This window comes from Protomyctophum parallelum (assembly GCF_964188405.1).
Source record: "Protomyctophum parallelum genome assembly, chromosome: 12".
NCBI classification, from domain to species: domain Eukaryota; kingdom Metazoa; phylum Chordata; class Actinopteri; order Myctophiformes; family Myctophidae; genus Protomyctophum; species Protomyctophum parallelum.
In genome coordinates this window covers 29,626,083-29,646,139 of record NC_139712.1, presented here as the reverse complement: position 1 = coordinate 29,646,139, position 20,057 = coordinate 29,626,083, and the positions used below count along the sequence as shown (strand labels likewise).

General features: G+C 41.1%; 2 protein-coding genes across 5 annotated transcripts in view; both read left to right on the top strand.

Annotated features, from left to right (window-relative positions):
* The window catches only part of LOC310867949 (uncharacterized protein), a 241,974-nt gene that overhangs the window by 189,344 nt on the left and 32,573 nt on the right, over nucleotides 1-20,057 (top strand). The window lies entirely within an intron of this gene.
* Nucleotides 11,120-20,057, top strand: part of asap1b (ArfGAP with SH3 domain, ankyrin repeat and PH domain 1b) — an 86,192-nt gene continuing 77,254 nt past the window's right edge. For all 4 annotated transcript variants that reach the window (XM_083778123.1, XM_083778121.1, XM_083778122.1 and 1 more), the window contains exon 1: nucleotides 11,120-11,937. In XM_083778123.1, coding sequence (XP_083634249.1) covers nucleotides 11,812-11,937 — 126 coding nt within the window. In that variant the 5' untranslated portion in view covers nucleotides 11,120-11,811. The remainder of the gene's footprint in view (nucleotides 11,938-20,057) is intronic.

Genomic DNA, 20,057 nt, shown 5'->3' with positions numbered 1-20,057 from the left:
ATCTATGAAACGTTTAGGAATAAGCTTAGATTTAGACATAGTTTTAGTAAGGTTACCTTTTTAGGAATACCTGGTGACGACCGTTCTGAGGTCACCGGATTTGTGTCACAGAGTTCTTGTATTTGTTACTAGGGTGTGGCTTACATAAAATTCCAGAGCCAGTGTCCTATTATTATTGTTGATCTTATAGAATAGTGCTTTTATGTGGTATCAGATATACGGTCTACTAGTACTAGTGTACACAAAGTTCCCTTTCACACAAGGCCATATAACACCTTATTAGATCGGATAAACAAGTCAGGGTGATCAGAATTCAGGAAGGATGCAACATGAATTGCAGGAGGGACAATGAGGGCTTTTCGATGTCAGATGATTATTACATCTTCGTCCGGTCATAAACAGATACAGGCTACAAGGGATTTATAGACGGGTGAGAGACAGGCCATTCAATTAGCCAATGTCGAAAGGCCAACAACAATGGGAGGTACACCTTTCTGCAACGTGGAAGATTCTAGAGATGCACCGATAATTGGCCAGTGATCGGTCATATCGGCCAATATTCACTCTGATCGGTAATCTGCATTTACCCTATCTGTGATCTGCAATTTACCCTATCTGGAGAAACTGATCTTTTACACCATTTAAGTGATAGAAATGTCAGATATATAGTACAACATCATTTTGCATTTTTGTGACAGGCCTAAACATTCTCCCCTTCCTCCCCACACACAGGAACAGTTTTGACGTTGGTTTTGTTATATAATAATTTTGGAAATATTAAAATTTGCAACATTTCACAAGGTCAGTATCGGTATCGGACCTATCGGTAATCGGTATCGGCCGATCATGAGGAAAACAATCATCGATCAAAAAACCTGATCGATTCGGAGCATCCCTAAAAGATTCACTAAGTTACAGACGAGATCACCATTAATGGTCAGTACAAAAACAAAAATGAATGTTTAGCAGTAGGGATGAATAAAATACACTGCACATACAACAGATATTACCGGTATATATAAAAAAGACAGGGCAGAAGACCAACAATGTGGGAATAGACTGCTAGATAAGGGCCTAAGGTAAAATCTGAATCCCCCCCCACCGCCCCCCCCCCCCCTTTCCCCTCACTGTATATGTATCTTTTCCCTTTTTGCTTCCTATATGATGAATTCCTGTTCTGTTCTTTAACTACATAGAAGTGTCTATTTGTATGTCTCTAAATGTTTTGATGAATTGAACAATGTGGCCCCTGTTGTAAACAAGTGTAATGCTTAATTGGGTCGTCCACTCACAGTTAACAGTCTTTGTATTGAGTTTGTGCTTGAAATGTACTGTAATTCTTCAAACTGTTTAAATATTTCAATCAATCAATCAAAAGCCTCTGACCTCATAGGCTGTATCTGTTGTTTATGACCAGATGAAGTTGTAATGTGACATTTAAACATTTCATGCCTCACATCCTGTTCCATATTAAAGAAAAGGGCTCAAATCATCAGAGTTGCTCCAGTGCCTTCTTTATTCAGCAATAAAGCTGCTCTTCGTTAAAAAAAAAAACATCACACCCGTGTGAACTGAGGGGCGCTCTTATCATCATACATCACATTCCGTGCTAAGCCAATCAAATCATCACAAATGCCATTCCGGCCAATCACTTTTGGCGTCTTCACTTTTCTTTTTTGTCTTGAATGTATGTGTTTACAGAAACACCAAAAGATGGACATAAATATGGAAAATATGGACAATAGCACGTCATGATTGTCAATGCTAATCTTGGCTCTCTTGCACCTTAAAATTCTGGGGAATTGAAAAAGGGGTCTCTATCAACAGGAGAGGAGACATCATCAACCAACTTCTAAAAAGCAAAGCCTATTGGATTTACATCCTGAATTCAGTTGAGCCTCTTGCATTATTAGTATATTACATGAGGAGAATTATCACCACCGTTTAATCTTTTTTTGTTGCCATGCAATGACTAAGCTGTGATCCTAGGCGCTACACTCCCTCTGCATTTTTGCAACAAAAATAACTGTAACCTTATCTAGAAGACCCGCCTGTAAAATGTAACAAAAATAAAAATGTAGAAACCTTGGAACCACTGTGCCCCAAAAGCAGTTTGTAAATCACTGTGTGATCCGTTTTATTACTGGGAGACTATAAAAGAAATATCACACGTGAACGGTTAAACCTTTTCAAGTTTTCATGTGTGCAAACTGCAAACTAAATCAGTCTGAAATTTGTTTTTTAAACCAAAATGCTCCTTTGAAAAAAGTCCATTCACTTTTAGCTAGGTGAAATTATGAAAAACTTAAGCCAGTGTAAATTTTGACAGCAAATTCTGATTTTGTCTTAGTCTTTTGAATAACATACCATTTAGTTATGGTCCTATTTTAGTCATCAGAAATTGTTTAGTCTTAGACAGTCGACTAAATATCTAAATCGTAGTATTTTTTAGTCTTATTATTAAGTGTTAACCTAATTATGATTAGCACATTATGATTTAGTCTTTTGAATAACACCATTTAGTTTTAGTTATCTGAAATTGTTTAGTCTTTAAATATCAAAATCTTAGTCTTTTAACAAAATTAACACTGATGTGATGTGATGCTATCATGCTAGCAGTCATTAGCAAGCACACACAGGAACATGGTAACAGGTTAGCTTGCTAGCTAGTGAGCCTGACACGTTATAATGTTGTTTTGCCAATAGCCAACATGCAGTCAGTTCACCTGCTGACACATATGGAGACAATTTACAAACCGTTCTCCACAAGGTTCTCCAAGTTACAATGTCCTGTAATGGTCATGTATGTTAGCTCATGTTGTTTTGGAGAATGTTTTGTTTTGTAAGAAAGTTAAGCCAAGTTAAAATAGTAGCTCAACGAAATGTCGCATTTTCAACATGGGAAACGTACGTGTCACCGTCCCTCCCAGTCCCAGTCCCAGACGTCCAAGTGCGTCGATAATTATATTTTCCAATTCAATATTATATTCTTAGTAACAACATTACAGTACCTGAGGAGCCCTCAGCCATGATTCTGAATCTTCGGACAGCTTTACGCGACACTCCAATAATAGTCGGGATTATTCGGGAACAAGAAGTTTGGAACTGGAAGACTGTTATGAGAGAATTTTATGATTAATTCATATCCATATTACTTTGTTAACTGCGTGTCGCGTCTTAATTACAGTTAATTCAAATCAATGTTTTATAAAGAAGCTAAACATGATCACCTCTTTTCCTGCAATCATGCTCCTCACCACCAACTCAACATGGAGCCATAGTCGTAGCCAAGCTAGGTCCTCCTCCTCCTAACCAATGTTGCCAGATTCTGCGAGAGAAATAAGCAAGCAGGTGTGTGAAAACCAACCCAAAAGAAGTGGCTAAGGGCCCGGTCAGGTTGGCAGTTGGCACCAAAACCATCTGGGCACTATAGGGACAAGTTGGACAACTGGGCACCAAAACCATCTGGGCACTATAGGGACAAGTTGGACAACTGGGCACCAAAACCATCTGGGCACTATAGGGACAAGTTGGACAACTGGGCACCAAAACCATCTGGGCACTATAGGGACAAGTTGGACAACTGGGCACCAAACCATCTGGGCACTATAGGGACAACTGGGCACCAAAACTGATGATTTCCTGTTTTTTAATAGAAATGTATATGTATCTAAATGTTCTGATGAATTGAAAATGGTGGACCCTGTTGTAAATAAGTGTAATCATGGATTGTCCACAAAGTAATAGTTTTTGTATTGACTTTCGTTTGAAATGTGCAATTCTGCATACTGTGAAATAAAATTGTCAGTCAGTCAATCAATCAATCAATCAATCAATCAATCAATCAATCAATCAATCAATCAATCAATCAATCAATCAAACCATCTGAGGCTAAAGGCCACCACATGAGCATCGAGATGTGATGCGTTGTGAGCTTGTAGTGTGTGTGTGTGTGTGTGTGTGTGTGTGTGTGTGTGTGTGTGTGTGTGTGTGTGTGTGTGTGTGTGTGTGTGTGTGTGTGTGTGTGTGTGTGTGTGTGTGTAGAACATACAGCTCCAGGCACACAGAAAGCAAATGCTTACTTTACGCAGATGACCTGCTGCTGCTGTCCCCAACCAAGGAAGGACTACAGCAGCAACTTGATCTCCTACACAAATTCTCCCAGACATGGGCCCTGACAGTGAACCTAACCAAGACTAAAATCATGATTTTTCAAAAAAGGCCCAGCCGCCAAAACCACCGATTCTTCCTGAATACAATCCCACTAGAACAAACTAAAAACTATACCTACCTTGGCCTAAACATCAGCAGCACAGGGAACTACAACCAAGCTGTAAAGGACCTGAGAGACAAGGCAAGAAGGGCATTCTATGCCATCAAAAGAAACATCAAAATAGACATCCCAATTAAAACCTGGCTTAAAATACTGGACTCTGATAGAACCAATTTCCCTCTATGGTTGCGAGATCTGGGGACCATTAGCAAACCATGATCTTGAAAAATGGGATAAACACCAAACCGAGACCCTACACACAGAATTCTACAAATCCATTCTCCGTACCCAGCGAAAAACACCAAATAATGCATGCAGGGCAGAATTAGGACGATACCCACTCATAATCAAAATAAAAAAGAGAGCACTTAAGTTCTACAACCACCTAAAAGAAAGCGACCTAGATGCACAACAAGGCACTCACACACAGTGAAAGTCTAGATAGATGCCCCCTCAGCCAGCTGGCCCTGGAACTCCGGGCACAAACACAAACAGAGCCACGAGATAGAAAACCCATTGGACTAAACCAAATTATAAAACAGCAAAAGGAAAACTATCTGACACATTGGAAAGAAGCAACACAAAAGCAGAGTAAACTAGAATGCTATCTGGCCCTAAACAGAGAATACACAGTGGCAGAATACCTGAGCACCGTGACCGACCCAAAACAAAGAAAAATCTTAACAAGGTACAGACTCAGTGAGCACAGTCTCGCGATCGAGAAAGGCCGTCATAGGCAGACCTGTATCCCGAGAGAAGACAGACTATGCACCCACTGCACACTAAATGAAGTGGAAACCGAGCTACACTTCCTAACCATCTGTCCATTGTACCAAGACATCAGAGACACATACTTCCCACAGATTACAACCACACACGGAGATTTTGAAAACATGACCAATGACAAAAAACTCCCATATCTGCTGGACGAAGTACAACAATGTTCAAACACAGCAGCAAGATTTGTGAGCTGCTGTGATAGGAGAAGGATATCAAATGGAACACAACAACCCTAAAGACTAATCATTGTGTATATTCCTGCACTATACCTGCATCAAGTGATCTTGGTACATAGAAGTTGATCTATTGAAGATCCTGACCTTCAAAGTACATCATTTTTGTTTTGATTGTATTGCTGTATTGTTGTATTTTTCTTTCTGCTTTGGCAATGTAAACGTATGTTTTCTCATGCCAATAAAGCCCTTTGAATTGAATTGAATTGAATTGAATTGTGTGTCGCGCATAATAAACAGACATGGCAACACTGGTCCTCGAACGGCGGTGACGGGGGTGACGCACGTCAAGGGCCTGTGCTGTGGCGAGATTTCCGGCGAGTTCGCCATTATTATTATTATCCATGATGATTATAATATTATCTGTCTGTCAAAGCTGACAACAGCAACGGATTAAATGATCCTAAAATAATGTAGTTCAAATGGGTAGATTAAAGAATAAAGAAAGAATAAAGAAAGGAACCGAAAAAAACTATATGCAAGAAAAGTCAATGGCCACAAGATGACGCCATTTGCTTATGATTCCGAATAGACGGGGGCTTAAAAAAATTACAAATCCGTACACTAAAGTGACTAAACCACCGCTCTGCTGGAGTTGAACAAAAAAACAGCAATAAACCGGGCCTGGAATTTCGTAATTTTAGGAGCAATGCCACTAATACTAATTGGCCTTTATGTTGTCCATTTTTGAGGGCACAAAGACCAAATAGCAGAACAGGAAGGCCATCAAATATAAAACTAGATTTTAGTTAATTGAAATAATTAATTGAATTCAAGGGTTAAGGATGATTTTAGACTATCTGCAGTGAAATAAATAAATAATGACATTTACAATCTGATCCATGCGGACCCTGATGTAAGTTTACAAGTCTTGTGCTTTTCATTGTTTCGTCAAAGTAGTGTTGAAATGTACCCATTCTACATATTGTGAAATATTTTTTTCAATCAATCAATCAATCAATCAATCAATCAATCAAGCCCTGCACCAATCAAAGTTACTGGATTGGTTTAAAGTTGGGGACTCAGCCTATGTGTTCAAGTTCATCTCATCTCAAGTTCTTGTTATGTTTTTACATAGAATATTATGCATTATTTTGTTATCTTTAACGTTTTCCGTATATAAACCATAGTTTAAGTTTGGTAATGTGTGTGTGCGTGCGTGCATTTGTTTCACAAATCACAGATTAAACTTGATTCATAATCGTGAGATTTTATTTAGCTTTATTCCATGTGTACTGCCTTCATGCAGGTCTGAGTAGGAAGTGAAATAGCAGACTAGGGGATTAGAGCAGTCAGTAGCCTAGACTATATGAAAGAATGTTACCAATGTAAGGAACGTGTTAATGTGGGGTTTTGAAATGAGGCTTTGAAGCAGAAAAAGTTCAGGATTGCCGTCGGTGTGACACATCTGATTGATCTGAAGACTGTAGAATGGTAAATATTGAAGGAAACCAAGGGCTCTTCAGTCATTTTGGTCGATGGGATGGAATTCAGAGCTCCTTGAGCTGGTTTAGAAAAGGAAAAGATGGATTGTGAATTTATGTTGTCTGTGTTTGTCCAGTCCACACTGATATACAAATGCATGCGGAATCACAGTTATTTTTTGAGAGGTGCTATAGCCACTCCTATAGACAGCAATGTGTGTCCCTGGCTGTGTTCCTGTGCCCCTGCCTGGGTCTGAGCACGGAAGTAACATATTTTCACCACCAAGTGTCACTGTTGCGCAGCCTAAAACACCACCAAGACTCACTGTTGTGCAGCCTAACACTCCATATCCAGAAATCTCCATATATGAGCATAAAAGGGACAGACAGATGGGTGGAACAACTCTGACACGGATACAACAGGTATTGCATAGCCGGGTGGGGCATGGATCTCCAACTTCCATGTTACAGACTTGGTGCTCTATAGCCGGGAACTGGTCTAGTACATTTTCAAACAGCCACATTGCACAATCACAAAGTCAGCCTATACTATCACCGACTTATGTCTCAGCAGGATGTAGAAAAACCTTTCCATGCATTCATCTTCAGTAGACTTGACTACTCTGTAACTGTGCCTTTGCAGGTTTTGAACATCCATCAAGTGACTGCAGTTGATTCAGAACGCTGCTGCTCGACTCTTCCCAAGAAAGTGGACTCAGTGGAGCACATCACTCCAGTTCTTACATCCTTACACTGGATCCCTGTGTCAAAGAATTGATTAAAAAACTGTTGGTTTATAAAGATTTATATGGTTTATGGCCAAACTACATTTCTGATCATGTACAATATCATGAACCATCAATCCAGATCTCTCAAGGTCATCTGGAAAAGGTCTGCTTTCTGTTCCTCCTACAACCACAAATAAACGTGGAGAAGCAACATTAGGTTTATGCACCACATATCTGGAACAAACTCCCAGAAAACTGTAGGCCTGCTGCCATGCTTATTTCTTTTAAAACACAACTAATGCAGCTGTTTGATCTTGTGGCCATAAGTGCCCTTATTTTATTATACTGTATTTGTATGTACTGGATGTTTTTGTTTTGTTTTTTGTTTGTTTTTAATTTTAAGTAATTGTATTGTCTGTATTATGTATTGTTTTGTTGTATTGTCTGTTTGTTAAAAAAAATAAAAATGCAATAAATATATTGTTAAAAAAAAACCCACAACTAAATACCTTTCTGTTTTGCTGCAGCCTTTGATTGAGTTATTTTTTCTCTTTTCTTTTGTCCTCTGCACTGCATGTGTGTGTGTGTGTGTGTGTGTGTGTGTGTGTGTGTGTGTGTGTGCGCGTGCGCGTGCGTGCGTGCGTGTGTGTGTGTGTGTGCGTGCGTGCGTGCATGTCATTCTTGTCAGAAGAAAATGAATCAAAGTTAATTTCCCTGTTTAGTCATCTCAGACAGTCCATTTGTGAGAATGAGATTCACTCGTCAGAGACTATGACACAAAAGAAAAACCGAGAAGCAAATCAATCAATAAATAGATCAATGAATAGACGGACAAATCATTTGAATTTGAACAACCTGGCAGACTGACAGGCTGATATCTGCTACAATTCTCCACTGAGGTAATACCAAACAGATTATAAATGAGAGGATATAGGTCAAGTTTCACCTGACAAAAAGTAGGCCTACTAAAACTCTTAAATAAATGACTATGAATAGTACTACAACCACTATCAACCACTACTACTGCTACTATTATAACTATTATGTTTATTTATTTTATTTATTTTGGTCTTCTAGCATTCCTCTTGTGTAAGAGCCTCAAATATTCCAGGGATCGGCAGACAAAACCTGTCCTGTGTGTCATGACATCTTTAAACATCCCCTCTGGCTGTCCTGTGGCACACAGTGAGAAGCTCAAGCTCTTCTGTCTGGACGACGAACAGCCGGTGTGTGTCGTGTGTCTCGATTAAAAAAATAGTTCTTACCCGTGGACGAAGCGTCTGGATGTTGCAAACAGAAGATCCAGGAATGACTGAAGCTTTAAAGGATAAACTGAAGGAATATGATGAAGTTAAAACAGATTATGGCAAAACACAAAATCACATCAAGGTTCAGTCCAGGAACACAGAGATTAAAGAACAGTTTGCGAATCTTCGTCGGTTTCTACAGGAGGATGAGGAGGCCAGGATTGCTGCTCTGCGGGAGGAAGAGGCTCGGAAGAGTAAGGAGACAAAGGAGATGATTGAGGGTCTGAGCAGAGAAATGGAAACCCTCTCCAATGCAATCCAAGCTGCTGAGGACCAGCTGAGAGCTGACGACCAAGTCTCATTCCTCCAGAACTACAAGACTACGATGGAGGGAGTCCAGCTCACCCTGCCTGCAGGACCACGTACCGCCGCCAGTGTCAGGAGCACTGATAAACGAGGCCAAACACCTGAAGAACCTGACCTTCAGAGTCTGGGACAAGATGAAGGACTTTGTCTCCTACACTCCTGTGATCCTGGACCCTAACAATGCACATCCGTGTCTCATGCTGTATGATGATCTGACCAGTGTGTGAGACGTGTAGAAAAGAAACAGCAGCTTCCTGACAATCCAGAGAGGTTTGACTACTATGTCCATGTCCTGGGTCCTGAGGGCTTTAACTCAAGGTCTCACAGCTGGGATGTTGAAGTTGGAGACAATAAAGACTGGGAAGTAGGCATGTGTGTAGAGCCACACCAGAGGAAGGGACACATAGGGAGTGGATACTGGTGTATATGGTTCTATAAGGGTTCTACAAAGCTTATCCTCATCATCAGGGGTTAAGGTGACTGATCTCTCACTGAATCAGAAACACTGGATGATCAGAGTCCAACTGGACTGGGAGTCTGGGACAGAGGACAGTTCTTTCTCTGATCTCTTTCTCTTTCTCTGATCCTGATTCTAACACACACCTATACACACCTTCACACACACGTTGGTGTGATGGGGGTCCATCAATCAAAGAGAATGATAAATAGTAGGCCTATATGCAAGTTACAGAACGTACCATACATATTTTTATAAATACTGTCACAGTGCGCATCTACCCACATATTGTACAATCATATATCATAACATTCATAATCTCTTTGTAGAAATACATCTTGGTATTGTTAAATCTCGATGCAAGGGGATTTTTTGTTTTTGTCAAGCCAATAATTTGATGACCATTCAGCCCAGCAGTGGTTCCCTGTGCAGAGTCTGCAGAGTGCAGACAGTCTCCTTTGTCTCTCCATAGTCCATGGGATGAGTAATTGATAGAAACATTGTGTGAAATATCCCTTTAAGAACATAATAGGCTACTATAAGAGACTCTAAATGCATTGGGGACACAACAAAAGATGTTACATTATTTCCCTGGCTCCACTTATATTAAAGTAGCATGTCTTTGCAAAGTGTGAAGCAGTTATGATATTATAATCAAACACAATTCAGAATTCATCTCAATGCAATTGCCAACTGCACAGTCTTTTGTATTAGTTCACTAATAACAAGTAAGACGCGCAAACGCGTGAAGCGAACGCAGCTCGTAAATTGCAATAACAACAATTAGAATAAATTACGTACTTTTTTCTTCTTTTTAGTTAGTAATTTTTTTAAGTTTTCTACTGTGTGTGTGTGTGTGTGTGGTTGTTTGTGTGTGTGTGTGTGTGTGCTACAGCTGCGCCCTCTGGTGGCGGGCGGGTGGTGTCACAGCGGGACAGACACACAGACGGACACACAGACAGACAGACATGATCTGCAGGGTCTCATAGTTAGTGCTCTTTGCTTTCGCAATTATTTACTAAATAGCATTGACCCCACCAGAGGAAGTTTGACATAGATTTGTAATAAAACAACCAAACCTGCTTTACAGTGCTTTACAATTCAGTACTTTACAAATATCTAATAATAAAGGGACAACATTTTTAATCTCTTGTTTTCCTTAATAGAGTAAATGTAATCTTTGTTAGTTAGTTTTCATTTTGAAGGTAGGTAACATTTTATTTTGACGGCGGAATTAATCAATTTCCGGTGTAACTGCAACGTAACTAATTGAACTTGACGCAGCATCTGCAGTGTGTACTGTACTGTGTAGCCCTGCAGGTCCCATAGCTCGAAGGTCTCCCATAAATAAAACGAGGCATACTGTCAAACAAGCGGGAGCTACAGCTGAGAATGTAATTACTGTAACATCAAGTTGTGTTATTATAAATATGGACAATGCTGTCTCCTTGACAACCACCATCTAGCTAGCCAATCAGAGTTTGAGCACCACCATTTCGGGCTATGGGATGGATCCAGTACCTTTCTGCAGTTGATCAAGCATGCGCAGAACTCTTCCTTGTTGTCCCCCCCCCCCGTCATCCAACGAGGTGGGTGAGAGTCTGAGAGAGACCGCTAGCGAGAGAGAGGGGGGCTGTGAATGTCAGAGGTAGCGTTCGTTATGCATTAAAAACGACAAACTGCGATAATAAAAAAAGAGGGAAGGACGAATTCCTTCGCAGCATTTGAAGACAATCCACGCGGACGATGGGTTATTATAACCGATAGACAACGACTGGTATATTGTGGAGGGCTTTTGGACGACAGACAACATCTGTAAAACATAACCAGGGCATCCGCTATTCTTTGCGTTGCTGTTTTCTTTTTTTTCCTCCTTTTTTTCTTGCCTCCCTCGGACATTCAGCTATTGAAGCGCGAAGTGGCGTTCAAGGTTTGGGGTTTTGGGTTGGGGGGGCATGCATTTCGTTTTAAAAAGGAATGTTATACGCATAAAGTGTGCGTAGAATTCGCGCATTCCTTTTTCCCCTTCTCCCCATGTCCCTCGGGGACACAGTGAAGTCATTTGAGAAGAAGAGTCAATGGGAGAAGAGATACATTGTTGCGTCTTTTGTCATGCCATTGCCTATACTTTGTATGCAGTTTAATAACGAATAGCCCGTATTCCCATTCGGCGCGCTCCAAGTCAACGTTATTTACAGCTATTCCCAGCCCTTTTTTCCATATGGTTTTGGCTTTTTAAAGCTCATTTACCTCGCCACCCCGCTTTTTTGGGCTTATTCATTCCCCCGCTACCCGCTGAAAGGATGCCGGATCAAATATCGGTGTCCGAGTTTCTGTCGGAAACGACAGAGGATTACAATTCTCCAACCACGTCCAGCTTCACCACCCGACTGCAGAGCTGCAGGAACACGGTCAACGTTCTGGAGGAGGTAAGGAAGGCCACAACATTAGGCTACTTGCACCACTCTTCTGCAACGATAATACCAATATGCCCTCAAAGACTGTACTTACTACTGGCGGTATTAATGCACCAAACACACATACATCCCTGATGATAGACTTTGCCTTGGATCAAGGCTCGATTTTTGACATTTGCATGATACGAAAGTAAAAGTCAGACCCGATAACATGCATCCATGATAGTCTTGATCCAAGGGAAGGTTATGAGAGACTAATCATCATCTGCTGAACAACTAGACTATGCAAACGCGACAATACCCTGTTATTTATGTTACGAGAAATTCATTTGGCAGGTTGTTTGCCATCATCAGGATTTTCAGCTCTGAAGATGGTGATGATGTTGATGTTACGATGTTGCTTGGGAATATTTAATAACAGTGTGCATCTGTGCATGGATGGATGGACACCTGAGCTGAGGACACACACACACACACACACACACACACACACACACACACACACACACACACACACACACACACACACACACACACACACACCCCCCCTATCTATGTAGTCTCTCTCTCTCTGTGTGTGTGTGTGTGTGTGTGTGTGTGTGTGTGTGTGTGTGCCATTCAAATATATGCAGCTTTACTAGTCTTATTCTTGATGCTGCACTCTAGTGAAAGAGGTGAACAGCTGCACTTGCATCCTTGAGAAGAGAAGGCTTGTTGCAATGATGACACTGAACTGGCATAGAAACATGGCATCTCCATAGATGGTACGCAAACTATTGGCCTCTGTGGATTTGTTATTCTTTCTAGCAGCAACTGTTGCTGCTAGGGGGTGAGGGGGTGGATGGTATGAAATTGGGAGATGTGCATTCAGGTCTTCAACTTCAGCTTACGGTGTTCACAATTACATAACTCCCCAGCTTCAGTTCAAAGCAGAGCTGCCAAGCTCTAGCAAAGTGCTGGCTTTAGACAGCAGAGTGGGGGAGGGATGGAGTGAGGGAGAGAATGAGAGAATCCTCTACTTATTTACTAGCTAGCCCATGGGTCTTCAACAGGGTGCCCGGGACCCCTATGGGGGGGTCCTCAGAGTTACTAAAGGGGACTGGACTGCCAAATCATTGTGTTATAGTTTTTGGTGTTTTTTGGTGTCAAGGGGGAAAGACGGACCAAGTGCAGAGCCAAGGGTCAAGTTTATGGGTTTAAGTGTTTAAATGTCATAGAATACACACAAACACTGATGCTACTGTATCCTCAGTGTTGTGAAATTAATTGTGCTATCCAACAACTCAATCCACACAGAATGCTAATGTCTAATCCATGGTTCTGGCTGGCACAGGCACCCGCCCTGCCATGGTTAAGTGGGGCATGAAATCCGGGAGGCACGCCACGCACCTTTGCCATTCATTGTCTATAATGCCAAAATGTGACCTCCTTTTTTTTCTCGCTTTGACACATGATTGAAAAATATATGAATTAGATTTAAACTCACTGCAGCATTTGTTTCTCAAAGTGTGTGTGTGTGTGTGTGTGTGTGTGTGTGGGGGGGGGGGGGGTGGGGGGGGGGGGAATCCTTTTAACTACTTTATCCATAAATAATGTTGGCTATTCAAAAATAGTAGATCTACAAGCACACAGCACAAAATCTTTTCAGATGTGGGCAAATGCATATCGAGGGGTCCTTGACATGAGAACCACTGCACTACCTTCTCGAGTGTCCTCACTTCTCCAAAATAATTAAACATGTTGACACCTTTAAATGGAATGCTGTGGTCCAGAAACAACATTTAAATGAAGGGAGCAGGCCTATGTGACATCGTAAATTCAATAATGTCCATATGAATTTTCTCTTATTTTTTGCACTTGGCTTCATTGCACGTCCGTCACTCTTGATGAAAACGTTAGCCAAACATCCATAGAGGCTGGTGGTGTTATTTCTGTGCTGATAGTAGTTGTTAACAAGCGCCAATAGCAGATCACGTCCCACTGCCAACAGATAAACATCCAAAGGAGCAGGACAATAACCAATGTCAGCTTGCTATTGTGAGTCATGCGTGCACACAAGGCACATTGGATCGGGCCCAATGCACATTCTTCCTTCTCTTCTGCATTCCGAATGCTACAGGCTTAGATTAGAGTACGTGTGCTATACATCATGCTGAAGTTCTGTGTACGTTTATAGTGTAATAATAGGAATTTCTGGAAAATGGTACTTGACTCGAGATACGTTTATTTTCAATACAGAGCCCCTTTTTTATCCATTCACCGAAACAAGGAAAGGCTTTCGCTTCAGGATTCACCTCGCTGGCTCCATGCCTCAGAAACACAGAGAGTGCAGCAGCACAAACGAAAAACATCTGTTAGAAAAAGGCCGCCATGTGCGCCGGAGCTTTGGTAGCCACTCTGGAATTTCTGCAGAGATCACATGACGAGGAAGACCATTTATACTGTGGGACCAAAAACCACCAGCAAATGTATTTGTTTGCTGTTTAGAATTTGATAGAACATAGTAAATAGTCTAACTATTTAGCAGATTTCCATCCAAGGCATCCATTAGATTGATTCACACTTCACAGTTCATTTTGTTTACTGTAAGTACAGCCAGTCTATTGCTATGACTTGTCCTCCTGTTGCTTAGTTCTGCTCCTTAGTTCTGATATGAAAAAGAACAGACAAAGCTAAGGTTGGGAGCATTGTCTGCTCAAATTTGACATTAAGAACAACAAAACATTGTGATGGACAATGGCATTATCCTGTTTATCAGACTGAACTTTGTGGTTTGTAGATCCGGTCTAGAACGGATACGTCGGCCCAGGATGACCACATTCTGAATACCCAAAAAGAGGACACATGGTCAGGCCCTCTTGGTCGCACCAGTGCACCTTACATTTAGCAGGTGTGTTTGTGCGTGTTCGTGCGTGCATGTGCAGTATGGGTACACCTAAATTACAGGTGCCACCAACTAAAAAGTGGAAGATGTTCGATGTACTGATAGTCTGCTACATGTATATAGTTTCATAGTTACAAAGGAATAGTGAAGCAGCTTAATGTTAGGGGGAACCAATGCAAATACAGAATCCCAAACAACCTATTTGCTCATATGCTAAAAACAAAGCAAACACAGACAAGCTATGAAATGTAGTCACCGGTTTCTACACAACTTGTCAATGACACACAGGAGATGATGTCGTTGTCGACACACAACCCTAAACAACACTATTTTAAACCTCCTAACACTTGCTTTAAAGTTGGACATTTGCATCGTTCGTTAATTACAGCAGCAAACCCAGAAACAAAACTTGCATCATCAAAGAGACCTCTGTAAAGTAATGTCTCAACCCCTCAGTGTTAAGAGTGTTGTTCATGATCTCCAAGTCTCTCTAAAATGTCTCCCAGTTATTTCCCCACAATCCCAAGTAATGTTGACAAGGTAAATTATGCAAAAGGTACAGGGTGAATATTTAATGCTGTAACCTGAGGGATGGGAAAGCTGACCCACGGGAGAGTTCTCATGCCCTGCGTTCTTCCTATGAGTCACCGAAAGGTGCAGAGAGAGAGAGAGAGAGGTGAGAGAAAAGGAGCTATTGCTGCAACATCAGAGCCTTTTAATTCAGCTCCACACATCAATTATTGATTACTGCGTAATGAAAGATGTTCTGTTCCCTCCTCCGTTCTCCCACCTGCATGTTCTTTTCCTCCTCACGATATCGTCTACTTTTATTTTATTTTTATAGCACAGTGGAATGCTCCAACATATTTCCTGTTTTATAGTTGGATCAGTTGCAGATGAGACGTTGTGGGAAACAATCAACGACGAGATAGGATAGGAAGACGCAAAGTTAAAAATAACAGCGCTGGTTGTTAACTTATCCGCCTCACAGCAAAACAGGAGATTACATAATTATTTGTGGAAGCTGGTGTGTGAGGTAGCCCCTCTTCCTGAACCCAGCACTACCTACTACTCAATATCTACCACACAAAATGTAATTAGACAGTTTAACTTTTATAAACTGAATTGAAACATATCCGGCTCTTATCGCCATATTTTAACTTTTTGAGGGTTTTTTGTAAAATATTGCCCTACTTGATCATAGTAGAACGTCACACAAAAGTAGCAGATGTACAAGCTTGAACCACGGCATCAAGCAACGCGCTTTGAGCATTTGAATTGTAAAGTCTGAAATGTAAACGTTGTGGAGACGATATGCAGTATGGGCTGACTTGTATTTCTTGTATTTCAGGCACTTTTGTGTGTGTTTTTCAGTGATGAGGACAGTCTGTAGCTCGGAGGCGGTACAATTTGTGTTGCTGAGTTTGAAAGAACCTTATCAGGAATACAAGGAAACCCCTCACTACACTGGCATTCCTTTGAGTGTGTACTGTGTTACTCACATCACGTGGGCTGGACCAGAGAAATTCATGTCATCTTATTCAAGCACTCCTGGGCTCTTTAACCTATTGGCAATTGGCCTGGTATATGTTACAAACCATCTCCAAGTCAATGCTCTAGTTTGCCAACAATTTGCAAATCGCTTCCAACAATGCTACATTTTGAAAAACATTATTTAAAGTTTTTATTATTGAATAGCTAAAATAAAGAGCTTTTCTTCTTCTAGTTCCAGTTATGTAGATTACTTGTGATCCAATGGGGAATAACTTGGTTTAAATTGCTATGGGTCTAGAAATGGACAAGAGCCAGGGCAGTAAAATATAATTGCTTCTGGTTGTTTTCGTGAGTAGGATAGCCTATGCACCTCAGGCCATACTAGCTTAGTTTGATGACAGTCATGTGAGTCATGTTAAAACACTGGCAAGACACAGTCATTTGTTTGGAATTATTTTCAGTCAATGGATAACGTTTTCCGATATTCTTTTGCCTCTTAGTACCAAGTATCTTCAGTTAAACCCATCTGATGATCATCATCACAGTTTGATTTTGACATTACATTCAGTTAGCTACTGAATTAGAGACTGCAATTGAATCAGTCATTGTGTGTAAATCTGCTAGTGCATAGTAGAAAGGAATAAAGTACAGTAGACGGTAAACTTACTGTAACGCCTATTTTGATAACTAATTTGAAAAGTCCACTTTAATTGCCATCAGTGGAAATACAACGAGATATATTATTGTGCTGTGAGTTTAGAGGACATTAATGGCATTACCTGACAACAATGAAAATATGATGTGTGAATATTTAAGTATACTGGGCAAAAGCAATTCATTTTTCAAAAACGTGAAACTGGTTGAATCATCGCAGATGGCTTTACGTAACCTAGCTGATTTAAGGCTCAATTCTGCACAAACACTTGCAACTCAGCTGAAGGCTTTGCCAGAATGGAGTTATGATGGAGTTATGATTCTAATTCTAATGAATTATTTGTCCCTTGCTGCAGTGCAGCCTATGATTCATGTGATACAGTGAAGTGAACAGTGACACAAATGTATGGCTTCATAGTTACAGGTTCACATTTTTGTCTTTCCAAATCCAGTTAAACTGCATGACAACAATTCATTTAAAATGCATATGCTAGCTAAGCCGGCTGTCTTAGGTCTGACTCATAAAACCCTTGAGGCATTATTTTTCTATGGAAAGTCAAAGCTCTTTGAAACGGCTGGTTAAAGTGACACTGGATGGCTCCATTGATGATTTGAGGGCACATCTCAGAGCTCCAAATACTAGGGGACTGAAGTGCTGAGCTGAGTTGAGTGTGCTCTACTGCCGATAGGTACCGTTAAGAGGAGGACAGACTCTCAGTGAACAGTCTATGGCAGTGGTTTTCAACCCTTTTCATATCAAGGGCCATTCTTTTTTCGGCATTTGATCCACAGACCACCATTTGATGAGATTTAGCCTTGCAGTACTATAGACTTTTTACACTCTTAAGAATGTAAAATGAAATGCTCTGAAGAGTTAAAGATCTATAAGGATCCATTTGGTTACCAACTCTCCATTTAGTTGGGGACCATCTGGTCAAGGACTCCGGACCACACTCACAAGGACGACACTCACAAGGTGAATTTTTATGAAAACTTTGGCACCTTTTGGTATCATTTACGTTTGCCAATGTTTGACAGACACTGTGAAGGCCTGAGTAGTACATAGTAGTCATAGTAGTACAGTTTTAGTCGAAGAAATTAACATGGGTACAGTACTCCAAATAAGTGTACTTCGTTACTGTCCACCACTGGCACAATGACCATCCCTCTGTGGGGTGAGAGAGAGAGAGAGAGAGGGGGAATCAGACTGAGAAGCTCCAGTCTACTCTGTGCCAGAGCTCATCCTGGTCACTGGGTAATCCGCTCTCTAATAGCTCCTGTTGATGATATATGCTGCGCAGCTGCGGGCAGGAAGGTAGGCCAACAGCTGTGGCCCATATCCCCGATTATCATATTTCTCCCTAAAAAAAACAACAATAAAACAAAAAAGAAAATAGTGGCGTAAAGTAACTTAAATACATTTACTCAAGTACTGGACTTAAAGAAGTAGTTCGCCCAAAAAATGACTATCAAACCTCATGAAGCCTTCAATTCATGGAGATTTATTTGTTTTTGTCGCATTCCTGAGCCAATCTTTTGATGACCGGCAGAAAGATGCTAATGTTTCCGGTAGGAGACGCCACAAGTCTCCTACCGGAGACGATCCTCAAATTATTGGCTTTTAGGAATGCGGCAAAAAATCTCCCATGAATTCAAGGCTTCGTGTGGTGTGTAATTGATGGAAAATAAGTGCTTTAAGTAAAATGTTGAGTTATGTTTTTTAACTTTACTCGAGTATTTACATGTATGTACTTTTACTAATATTCCACTACACCTCAGAGGCAAATATTGTACTTTCTTCTCCACTAGTTACTAGTTTTTGCCAGAGTGAGGTCTAGCCAACACCAACTCGAGACTTCTCCACTACAGTTATATGAACACTTTAGTTACCTAGTTAGTTATTGTGTAGATTTTAATTAGTATTTCAAAACATGCATTAACAACTTCAGTCCTATATTCTGGCTTTTTGAAAATAGCCAATCTACAAGCCAGTGCACAATGCATAGTGATGCGACACATTGTGAGCTTGCCATTAAATGGGAGTCCGTCCGTAGCGCATGTCAAACTGTGGGGTCATTGGAATTAAAATGATTGAGAATCACTGCTAGAGCCGTATACAAATCTTCTCTTATTGGGAGTCCACTGTCTGGCATGTCTTTTCAAATGGGGGTCCAGGCTCATTGGTGTCAATTTGGGGGTCCTTGACATGAAATGGTTTCTGAACCACTGAAAGTACTTCTTCCATCACAGTGAAAACGCCACAACGGGGGATTCGCTCGTAATTCCGACGGCGCATTAGTCCGACAACGTGGCTTCACGTTCACGTGCGGTTATGGTTAGGGTTCGGGACAGGGTTAGTAATGGGGCGAGTCAGACCAAGGCGCCGTCGGAATAATGCTGCTGACCCACAGAAGATTGTCACCGCCCGTCGCCTTGTTCTGCGCTGACTAGGAAAAGAACAGACAACAGTGTTTGTCTTTTTCTCTTTTGTCTCTTATTTATATCTGTGTCTGGACTCTGGACCTCGGCTGAAACAAAAGAAGCCCAGATGTGCACAGAGTCAACACACAACAGCCCACTTCTTGTGACATTGTTGAGGCCTTCCTTTCTTCTTCTACCATGTTATCAGTACAGTGGTTGGTGGCATTATTCCACAACTGTGCTGGGGGACTTTTTTAGTTGCAGGGTTTGTCCAGCGAGGTATGATGCTCTATTTTAGCCCGAGGGATGAACATAAACACAGTGCATCGCTTGTCTGTGTGATCCTTGATAGAGTTTGGCACTGGATTCTTGTCCAGTGTACTGTGCTGTGCATTGGCAGATTATATTACACATCCTGGCTTTTGCAGAATGGCATGGGAAGAAGCTCAGAAGTCCTCCCTTCAAATCTAGAAACTGTCCCAAGTTCTTCACTATTCTCTTCCCAGTTCCCACCAGTTTAATCAGACCAGTGTGTGTCCAGTGGAAACCTCGTATGAATCTGATCTCAGGTCAGAATGGGTTAATGTAGCGCTGTTCCAATACCAGTATCATCGGAAATTCAATCAGTCAATCAGCCTTTATTCTTCACATACAATTTCAAAAAGTAGTATTTTACAAA